Consider the following 12321-nt stretch of genomic DNA (forward strand, 5'->3'; position numbering starts at 1 on the left):
GACAATTAACGTTAATCTTTACCAGCAATAATGACAAATCAATGAGCTCCAAGTTTTTTAGAGTTCCGAATTACACATTTCGTAAGTCCTGTTTGGACATCAAGCAATTTAAATCATTTACGGGAAGCTATTTTCTGGGATAGCTCCATTTCCATGCATGATATCATATAAAGGATTTCCCTCTGTGTTGGTCGTTTTGTCTTTTGTTTCTTCTTCTGTCTGGCGAGTGCGTCTTCTATTAAATAAAATATTTAAGATTAGTCAGGTTCGTAAGACATTCTGATAAAATACGCGTAATAACATCAATGTGAAATACAAAACATATACATTCTATTGTTCTCAGGACTTCCGGGCTATTTCGACACCATTCAATTTTTCATTGAAAAAGAGTCTCATTGATCTTAACGGTCATCTATAAAGACCTAGCAGTTGTGGTAGTGTAATCAATTATTAAATGATTAAATCAATAACGATATTATAGAAGATAAGGTGATAAAAATCACAATATTGTTCAATTCAGTTTATCCTCCTTCCCACAAAATTTCAGTTCAATGGCACCAGTGGAACTTAAGAAGAGGTTCAACATGCGTGGGTTTCTTTAATGGCAGTCATTTAGAATTCAGGACTGACCCAGAAAAATAAGAACGTTTAGTGAGGACCTTCTAAGGATCCTTACAGGCAAATTTGAGCTGAGTCACACATATGAAGCTTGGGAAGTTTAAAATAGTTGTTTAGTTGTTACTTTCAAAAATTGCTGCCGTGACAGCCATGTCAAAGTTTCGAGGACGTAAATGTGTAACACCACATTGTCGACTTCCTTTTCTTTACATTCATGCCAAATTCTGTTCATTGACATCAGTGAAACTTGAGAAGTTAAAACGTGGTTTTTTTTTCAATATTGCGGCCATCTTGGTGAATAGAGCAGAACACATCTCAGAACAATCTCAGAATTATTCATAGCAAGTATCGGATCAATCGCATTTATTGAAGAAGTTTGAAATGTTCCCGGCAAACGACACACGACGATGGACAAAACAAGGTGGCTAAAAGTCATATAACATAAAAAGCAATTTCTCATCAAATAAATGATAATACAAAGTAAGAGATAGAGATACAATATTATAAGGTAAAAATTTCAGTACTGTGGAAATGCATTACATGCATAAAAAATATCCAAAAATTATTTAAATTCTTCCCAGTTCTATCCTTCTCTTATGTAAGTTACCATTTCTAACTACAAGAGGAATCAGAGAAATGTTTACCTCAATAACACTGTTAGGATTGCCGCCACCAGGATTACAACTCCACAGCTGCTAGCACCGATAGCAATGTATGTTCCTACAATTGGATAAACAACAATAAAAAAGCTCTCAAATGAAATTAGAACAGGGTATAAAACAAAGGAACCAACAGCCAACTAACGAGCATTAAACTCGTCCAGCTTCATATTGCACAAAGAAATAGAACATTTCTCAAAGAGATCAATACGACGACCGTAAGCTTTCCCATTATCTTTATCAACCTGTACCATTGAAAATCTGTCATCGTGTTTGTTCGTCAGTTGGAAGACATCTTGCACGAAAAACGTGGTAATAGGAACTGGTCCATGAATATCGATTCAACTGCGACATGTAAACACCATTGGTTTGGGATGCAGGAATGTTGTTATCCCGAAATGGAAAATTCACAATAGTGAAATTGAAATTTTAACAGTAACAGTAGGAAGCCGCACGGCTGTACGCTTACTGTAAAAATATAGTGCGAGTCCGCTGTTCTGTTTGTTCTACTGTCTTAATTCTGTCAATTCATTTCGCATAAACAAGACCATTTAAAGCAATATGTGGATGGGAATGTAAATATTGAAAATATGTCACAAAAATTTAGTAAAAAAATGACTTTATTGTAAAATTATTTTCTGTAGTTGACAAACGATCCCGCGAAATTGTTTTGCTATTCCATCAGTTGTCGGGCTGTTCCGACAGTGTGTAAGTGTCCAATGACTGACGATTATCATTCTCATTATTATTATTAATTTGTTTTTTTAGCAGCGTAAGTAAACTGCATTTTTGTTACAGATATTCGAAAACTCCATTAATAATGCAGCCGTGTTTTAACAAATGATCAAATGTCTGTTATGGGACATTTGATGAAGTTCTCCTGTTTTGTTAAGTACATAATTGTTTGATCGTTACCTGTGTTATCGTTAGCACTGTCATCATGTCTCGTCACCACTGCGTCCTTTATACTGTCAGATTCCACCAGTTTCCTTCTCTGAGCTGTAGAGGAAAGTAGCAATAGATAAACATCTCTTGTAAATCATTGTAAACAAAATGAACAAGTAGTCTGTGAATATATCTTCACTTCAGATTTAAGAACATTTTTAATTTTAACTATATAATAGTAATGCTATATTCTCATGATATCATTAAATCATATTCAAATTCTAAGATCAAATAAGTCACTAGAATATTGCCATTAAATTGTTTTTTCTCTATAAATAGTAAAATTACCTTCATCTTGGAACCCTGACATACGAACACAGAATAGTCAATATATATATTTGACTTTTCAGCAAAACCGGAAACAGTTATATGCTTGACTTGCGTTAAGAACTCAAAATGAAATATTCACAAATGATGAACCACACATCTGATCAAGTGAAATATCTCAGAAGGGAAGTTAATAAAATTTTACATCCGTCGCTAAATAGATCATAACATATTGGCACTAAGCAACAGGGCTTACCACGAGGTGGTGTACCAAATTCTATTTTGATGCCTCCGAATGTTGTCGTAATAGCAGGCATTCCTGTTGTCTTCATTTGATTTGTTGTTGTCGTCGGCATAGTTGTTGTTGTCGGCTTAGTTGTTGTTGTAGTCGGCATAGTTGTTGTCGTCGGCATAGTTGTTGTTGTTGTCGGCATAGTTGTTGTCGTCGGCATAGTTGTTGTTGTTGTCGGCATAGTTGTTGTCGTCGTCGGCATAGTTGTTGTTGTCGGCATAGTTGTTGTTGTTGGCGTAGTTGTTGTTGTTGGCGTAGTTGTTGTTGTCGGCATAGTTGTTGTCGTCGTCGGCATAGTTGTTGTTGTCGGCATAGTTGTTGTCGTCGTCGGCATAGTTGTTGTTGTCGGCATAGTTGTTGTCGTCGTCGGCATAGTTGTTGTTGTTGTCGGCATAGTTGTTGTTGTTGTTGTCGGCATAGTTGTTGTCGTCGTCGGCATAGTTGTCGTTGTTGTAGTCGGCATAGTTGTTGTAGTCGGCATAGTTGTTGTAGTCGGCATAGTTGTTGTTGTTGTCGTCGGCATAGTTGTTGTTGTTGTCGGTGACATTGTTGTAGCTCGAACAACTTTTTCTGTAAAATTATTAGATATAATGAGTATACTGAACATCTCCCTGGATTATACTGTTACATAAATCCCTAGAAAGGAAGTAAAGTCCCATGAATTGTGTGTGATAGTGCTGTTAATATATTAACTCGAATTCCAGTAAAAGATTGAGATATATAGGTTAATAATTGATATCAACAGTGCAGAATATACAAGGGTGCACCACAGAGACGTGTCTCACGAAGAATCAAAAGGACTCATTAGTGAAAATATTACCAAAAGTACGGTAAAACTCGACGCAAAATCATCCAATCGACATCAAATACATTAGCCTACTTTTATAACCACACGGTACTTAGATATCCAAATATAGGTAAGTGAGGTTTATTTAAGTTATTTACACTAATCCCTAGTGAAGAATAATAAAACGGATCGTTAAGATTGGAAAAGATAAACGCTTTCTTGTGAGTTATTCAATACACACAAAAATATCATTTCATGGTATCGTCCTTTCAAAAGGCTTGATACTTATTCACATATAGATGTGTGATGATAAGGATATTTACGGTATTCACATGTAGATGTGTGATGATACAGGTAATTACGGTATTTACACGTAGATGTGTGATGATACAGGTAATTACGGTATTCACACATAGATGTGTGATGATAAGGATACTTACGGTATTCACATATAGATGTGTGATGATACAAAATTGTCCCACAGTCGTAGTCGTGCCATCGTCCACTATCGTCGAGTCGCATCAGGGCACAGTCCTCGTATCCTGCCTTAGAGAATAGGAATCCGTGAGCCGGTCCCTCACCTGGATGCCAGTTTCCATAAGACAGCTTCGTACCTGTAACATAAACATATCAAGAATATCAGTTAAGCGCACAAGAACAAGAAATGTTGGTCGGTTTTTAATTTACACAATGGACATGCTTAACAATTTGAATTTGAGAAACAAAGGCAATATTAATTTAGGGAAATGAACAACCGGTATTTCAGGTTGTAGATTAAAAGAGTGACCAGGGGCTCAAATATACCCCACACCTAAATCAAAGTTGTCAAGGGTGACCTTTGACCTTGATCAATGACCACCCACTATTCAGAAGCAGAACATGCTGATCTGATGCTACGATAAAAACAGAGGCCAATGGAGCTAAACGGTCACCTGACTTATCTCAACCGAACTTATAAGCAAAGGGCCATAACTCTGCAAACATCTAATTGGTCCCATTGTCAAACATTTCCGAGATCTTAATAATACAAGGCAGCATATCAAGTTTCATCAAAATCTGTTCATATTTACTCAAGCTATCATACTCATAAAGGGCATAGTAATAAAATTACAAAGGGCCATAACTCTTTACATTATTATCAAATCGGTCCCATTGTCGGACACATTTGAGATATTTGATTCATCAATATCCATTCATATCTACACAAATAACCGAGTTCACTAGCAAAAATGTTAGTACAAGACAGACGACGACGGACGAAGAACGATCGGATTAGGTCACCATGACCTATGACCTTATAAAACTTACCGTCTGTCCACTTCCACCTCCCCTCACTATCGTGGTCCGTGGCTCCTATCCATACCCCCCGGTCTCCCCAGTTCATGGCCTTTAATGTGTTGTAGATAAAATCCTGTTTGTCTTGGTCCTGAATCTGCACTAAACGACCTCCATGACCATGACAATTGGAATTGGCACCATTCCAGGAGCGTTTTCCAGTAATAAGATACAGACAAACGTCGCCGTAGGATTTCACATACTGTGTCCGAGGTAAAAATGGTAGACAGTCTCCGAGGTCATCCGCTAGGTTGCCGTTTACGTGTACTAAATCAAATATGAGAACAAGGTTTGTGATAGAGAGAATTACGGATACATTAAATGCTGACTAATGAATAAAAATACGCCTTACAATTTTATTCATCTTTCAGGAAATTAAAGATAAATGCATACGTAATTACTGGTAATCACTTATCAATCCCGAAGACAATCACAACCTTCATCTTACTATCCAAACAAAACAGTACTACCAATCATATTAAAAACGGTAAGGTGCATTATTCCTTTTAAAGGTTAAATCCAAGACATCACAACCGAAAATGAACATGTTTGATTCATAATTTATGTACCATAAACATTAATTACAGTCGATAGACGAGAATTCTTCATATTCTTTACTACGAAGTCTCCTGGTTCAAGCAACAATAATTTTACGTCAATCTTACATATGAATACACGCTTCTGAAACAACACAAACTATTAAATATCACACTCCATCCAATTAAGAGTGGAGAAGATAATCATATTCTACGTAAAATGAAATCGGGGGCATCGTTCATAATAACAAAAAGTTTGAAAAATCTTTTTATTTCAAATTTTCAATATTGAATATCACTCACAATGATATTTCTTTTCATATCTTCATAATCGTACAAAACACAAGTGATTTTTTTTAAAAAAAGTCGTTATTGTACATGGTTGAGCCAAATAAAGAATTAAAGCGCGTCATATTCATGTTGTTGTTTGTCCTAAGGCTTGTCAGTGATGTTGAGGGCTTAAATTTATACTTAGTAGGCTACTGTGGTACTTGCTCTAGATAAGGTCAGTTGTGTACTAACTCCAATTAATGTAAAAATGTCATGATTTCTATGATCTATTAATTTGATGTTCTGAACCGTGACACTATTTGATTGAATTAAAACATTGCATGCGTACCTTTTAAAAGTATAAAAAAAAATGTTTTGATTTATCAATCAATATGTAGATTAATTTATACTACTTACCAACTAAATATCCAACAGTCGCTATCAAAGCATGCAAGGCTACCATTCTCAGCATGCTTGCTCAAGTTCATCCACAGAGGTATAGAAGATCAGTGACGGATACTCCCATCTACCCAAAGTGGTGTGACAACAACACATGATTATTGACCTCTGACCTTTATTAGTAACACTTATAGGTGAATGTACTGTACAGATAACCATTGTTTATATAATATTTAAGTCAAAGGGTAGTTGACATCCTATCTGATTCATCAATAGGTAAATATAGACGTCTGAGACAATTAATGAATGTTACTAACTTACAAACGCTCGTATTAAGTGGAGAAAACAGGAAAAATAAACGACGTACACATGTAGATAATTAATTGAAGAGGTTGTGGACAGGAACGATCATCCCATAGAAAAGTTGGGAAATAATGAAACTTTCCAGATATAAACAAGTGATTTTAATTTGCAATAGTCAGAGTGTTAGATATTACTGTTTTAGTGATATTTTGATATCAAGGTAATTTATCACAGTAAATTCTGGGTACATATAGTACATGAGGATTTAAATACGTGTTGATATATCTTGGCTAACAGATTAATGAAAGATACAGTGGCACAGGGCATATCTGATTTACAATAAACGCTAAGCGAACGAGACACCTTTCTTTTAGACTACGCCATGATATGCAGTGCTGGTTTAGATATACATTTTCTTTTATAAATAGTCACTAATTTTCCTTTAAAGTCACCATTATGTTATCAACAAGCGACAGGCTGTATCGTTCGATATTGTACCCTCTGACTCTAACTGGTAGAACATGTACTTCCAGGTGTAAATATTGATAACCGCTATTGTTTATGTAGTATTCACGAATCGAGATAATATCTAAAGGTTACACACCTTCTTAATTCCAACTCATTTTTTATTTCTATATAAATGGGCTTCCAATACACAATACATCTTTGAGAAAAGTGAAATTATTGCCGTAAAATTGAATTCAAAATGTGTGACCTTTCTCACGGTAACGGAGGGGGATACCCATTTAGTACGGCTGAAGGAAAGTTGGCCTTGCACCTTGGGGAGTCGGTAAACACAGGGTGTACGCCTCCAATAAGGATGAAGAATTTTAATTAAATTTAAGTTAGAATGTGATCGTTGATTGATCAAAATGGACTAAATCTTGAATTCAACGAAATTGTGTCGAAAATAGTGGTCAAGGTACAGGAAACATGAGAAATCAAACTTAATATCTGAAATCTTTCTCCTTCGATCAGAAGTTGGTACAAGAGATGCAACAAAAATTAGTCTGGAACAATCAACATCAACTATCAAATATGCAAAACGATATATCAAAAACCCCATTCCTCTTTAGAGGACAGCATAGAAAACCGATACACCCACTTTGAATTATCAGTAGGGTGGGATGATGGTATATAGTAGGTACCTACTAACTAGCCGAACAATGTTATGGACAGATAATTAATCCCATTCTAAACCATATGGGTATCAGAATCAAGCTGGGTGTCCAGACCTGCCTCCTTTGATCAGTTTGCTAGTTTTACTGCTGAAATGTATAAAAAAAATAGATGTTCGGACGGAAAAAGTCATGTTACTCTATACTTTGTCCCATTATCATAAGATTGTACAGACACACACAAGTGAATAACAGTTTTTTTATCAAATTTAGAACTGGGTACACTAGAGCCATACACTAAATTAAACTGCATCACACAGCTGTTTCATTCTTCTAGGAAATGCTGAAGGCCTAAATTTTGAAACCTAGATTGCAAGTGAGACTCCAGACACACCGAAAGCGATCGAAAGAAATACACAGAGATGTAATAGCCCTATAATTAAATAGTTTTCGTAAATTTCATATATATGATAATATCAGGACGTCAATTACTGGCCGCTATTCAAGTAAATTAAACCGTAACATGCAGGCTATTCAAGTAAATTAAACCGTAACATGCAGGTTACGGCAAACCTCTGGGACTAAAAGTCCATCAGCAGTCTGGAAGGATTAAAAAAAGACACACAAAGTAGGTATTAAGTAATTAATTCAGTATTAATGAGGTTGGATGGAGTGTCATTTTGTCAGGTGCCCCTAACTTTTATCAGGTCAGTCATCCTGGGGCCAGTGCTCCAATGTAATCAAGTTTGGGGCAGTAGGACGTTGGGGACCTCTCTTGTCTGAGAAGGGGATTTGTATGGTCAGCCAATCACCTCCTCACCTTGACAGGTTCTGGCCATTAATAACCTAGCAGGTTTGTAGGTTACACGTGCACCGACCTGCTCAGTCACATTCCCAAGAGCACTGTGGAGTGACCAGGTCCAGGCATCCAGCACTGACCTGGTTTTAAGATCCTGAATGGAAAAATTAAAAAAGAACCACACACAATGACAGATTTAGAATCTAATGTAGTTATTTAGGAGGCTGTCAGCAGAGAAGACCTGGAAGAAGGCAGGGTCCTAAAATGGGCAGCACCTCTCTGCCAAAACATCATAAACTTCACTGAACCTTGGGTATGGAAGTTTTGACATTGTTGGAGCATAAAGATCTGAATGAATCGGATATACCTGTTGGTCAGCAAAAACTTCTGCTGAAGGCATTGGCTCAGACATTTCCAATGTGCGGTATGCACAACTTATTTGCCAAAAATACAAAGAAACCACTTGTTAGGCTTCAGTGGGGGTCAACCAAAAGTCAACAATCATCAAAAGAGGGACATATAGGTCCTTCCACCAGAACAAGCCAACCCCAAGGATTGGGTTCACAGATTCCATACAACACCAGCAATCATCAGGAAGGAAGAGCGACTCAAGCCTACCATCAACAGATCATAGGCCAACAGACGACTACTCTGGCCAGTCTGCTTGGCCAAATGAACAATCAACAGACAGGAAACCAAAAATACTCATCCTGTAATTGAATCAATATCATGGTGGGACCCACAAGTGTATCTCCGGGCAGCAGCTACTACAGGTAGGGTGCAGTCTATCTAGATACACTTGATTTGTCAATGTATGGGGTGCTTAAATATCTGAGGAAGTTCTGGGGTCAGCAGTGGGTGTAGAAGGGGGGCAATTAGTTTATAAAGCAGGTCCATCAAAGCCAAAGTTACAACCATAGCCTCTACCTATACAATAAGTTCATACAAAGTTGAACTAACATGGAAGCATCGAGATCCGTGTAAGTTTTTACTGGACAAGATATCAACTGAAAGATGCAGAACTCTTTCAATGTAATCCATAACCATACACACACAGAGAGATCTCGACCAAGTTTGCTGTGTATGTTTATCTTCAAAATATCAATTTGATAATTTTAATTTTGATCAACATCCACCATTGTAAAAAATTTGATTGCTTTTTTGTTGCATCTCCAAAAAATCACATGAAAAAACCTCTTCAGACTTGCAATATGTCAATGTTAAAATAATTTTCATTCACAACTATACTGCAGTCCAAGACAACATCATTGTACTAACATAGTGATTATAAACAAAATCCTTTCCACTTTTGGTTACCTTTACTGTAAGTCTTTAATATACTTCTAATTTAATAACATTGTTGTAAGATACATAAGGTATACCAATACATGCTAGGAGTCACATCCAATGAATGGTAAATACAGGATAACATTCTAACTTCTCAAAAAATAAAAAATTCATTATGCTTCGGTGAAGGCATGTTTGCAGCCATGGATTTAACAATTTTGGTAAAGCACCTTAACATGTCCATCCATGAAGAACATTTGATTCTACCATATCTGGGTGTTGAGAAGAAGATTTCTGACTGTGTAATTCACAATTTTGGTTCATCTTAGGTCAGGGAAGGTTTCTGCAAAATTTAATTGAAAGCAGAGAAGGAGTTTTTGAGAAGTTGAAAAATGTTAAATTGTTAACTTATGCATGACACCTGATGAAGGTCATTGCAACAGGTCACCATGAGGCTTTGTCTCGGGTGACCTTATAATACAGAAATGGGTCGGGGTGGGGGTAAAAATATACACACTAAGATTCTAATTATATTGGAGTGATCTTAGAAAAATTGCATGAAGAAAAAACAAACAAAAGAAACAATTTATTGTTTAACTTTCTTAAAACATTTCAACAAACAACAATGGATGAAACATTTTTACTGAAACATTTACAAATAGCATTATACATGTATAATTCTTTTGCCATAAAACAAACTCATGTGATGATTGCATGTCTCTAAACTGGGAGTTTATATGTAAATATAAACTAGAGAAGGACTATTGGTATAACTTCTTCTATCACAAGAGTTCATTCTTTTACCAAACTCAGCAGAACATATTGCTTTAACATTGAATAATATTCATACAATGGAATTTGTTATTATCATTTACTTAATCCTCTTTTGCAAATGAATTTCTTTTCCAGTGTTTACCAATATCTTTTTCAGTTAGCTGATTTTTCTAATGCTAAAGCCATTTTAGGGAGATGTTGGTTCTTTATATAAATGTTCAAGTACATATAGTGTAAACAAAACAGGTGTGACATGTTAAAATTTGCTTTCAGAAATTCTACAATATCCACTTTCAAATTGATCCTTATGAAAATTTCTCAGATACCATTCTTACTTTGAGTAATCAAGTTACAACTTTATATCTATTAAGCATAATTTTGGAAATTTTTCCTTTTAATTTAGAAGTGAAATACAAAATGAGAGTAAAACAATGGTTTTGCAACATTAGACAAACATATATCAATGTTCATATTTACATACAAGATGAGAGTAAAACAATGGTTTTATAACATTAGACAAACATATATCAATGTTCCTATTTATACACCATATTTACACGAAACAAGTTAAAACATCAGTAAAACAATAAATTAGGATTAACAACTGGTAACAAAAACAAAAGTATATGCAGTCATTTAAACAAAAACTTAATTAAAAATAAACAACGAAACATCTTTATAGGATTCTGTAAATATAATTTAACAAGAACAATGTTAAATGCAATAAATAAAGGATTTTAACAACAATAATTGTAATATGAAAAGAATAGATAACATCTTCCTCTCAGACAAAAATTAAAATCAGTGATATGTCTAACATTTGATATAATGTATCCATTCAAGAACAAAGTGTAAATGTGTAATGATAACTTTATGGTGCTTATCTGCCAAAGGAAATGACAATTTTTTTATTTTATTTTTTTTAACTTAATTTCTTAATGGCTCCAGTCTCAGCATACTGATGTATATGGAAATTTACCACCTAGACCAAAAAAGTGGTATTTGGAATGTATTTTGGCTGTAACTATTAATTACTTTAAAGAAAAACCAAAGAAATAATTATATGAGTAGCATCAGAAATTATATCATACACCAAACATGACCAGAATCCAACACCCTTGTATGGTTATATATTTTATATATAAGTTTTATGACTACAATAAATCAAATGTTACAATGTTTCAAGTCAATGTCTTTCAATATGTGACACCACAAATCATGATATTTACTCATTTGCAAATGACAATAAATCAGTGTTATATAAGAAAATATGACTTTTTTAAAAAGAAATTCAGAAACTTGTTTGTTAAGCTTTCTCTTTCACCAATTAACAGATCAAAATTATCACATATACACACAAGAGTATCAGAGAAACTTATGAATGCTCCCAGAAAACAACTTTATTGGACACAAAATTCAATCAATAATTATGTAATCATAAGTTGTAGGCCCTGAATTTGGTAAACTGCACATTCTCTTAGTATGACCAATGAATACTCCGAGTTTCAATAACTCCTAAATTATGCAAAAGAGACTTATGATTCATGTACACTGCACTCTCCCATCGAGATCTATCTACCTATAAAGTTTCATCCTAATACCTCTTAGAGTTCTGTGAAATGCTTCGGACAAAATTATGACGGACAGATGGATAAATGGATGAACAAATGGACGGACTGACCAAGTGGCAACTATATGCTTACATTCGGGGAGCATAAAAAGTATGTATGAAACTAACAAATGAATACATTAAATGTGAATACCTGGTGGTTAAATATGGACAGATATATACCTTTGCATACTGTACTTATACATATTTAAGCATTACTGTCGTTTTGTGTGCGTTTTGTACTGATAGGATTAAGTTATATAACATGTACTGTGAGTGTATAAATTCACAACTGTGCTAAGTTAAATTTAATAACTCCAAGA

At 35.0% G+C, this 12321-nt stretch overlaps 1 protein-coding gene across 1 annotated transcript; it reads right to left on the reverse strand.

Annotated features, from left to right (window-relative positions):
• Nucleotides 1-113: 113 nt before the first annotated feature.
• LOC132549359 (hepatitis A virus cellular receptor 1-like) lies at nt 114-6181 on the reverse strand. The gene is made up of 7 exons (XM_060213288.1): nt 6127-6181; nt 4877-5170; nt 4009-4182; nt 2746-3351; nt 2193-2276; nt 1263-1338; nt 114-219 (listed from the first exon to the last, which is right to left on the reverse strand). Exons 1-7 carry the CDS (start codon nt 6179-6181, stop codon nt 114-116), a joined length of 1395 nt encoding a protein of 464 aa, XP_060069271.1.
• Between the last annotated feature and the right edge of the window lie 6140 nt (nt 6182-12321).

The sequence above is a fragment of the Ylistrum balloti genome, unplaced genomic scaffold (assembly GCF_031769215.1).
Source record: "Ylistrum balloti isolate Yb309-2 unplaced genomic scaffold, AGI_CSIRO_Ybal_v1 Utg370056, whole genome shotgun sequence".
In the NCBI taxonomy this organism is placed as follows: Eukaryota; Metazoa; Mollusca; class Bivalvia; order Pectinida; family Pectinidae; genus Ylistrum; species Ylistrum balloti.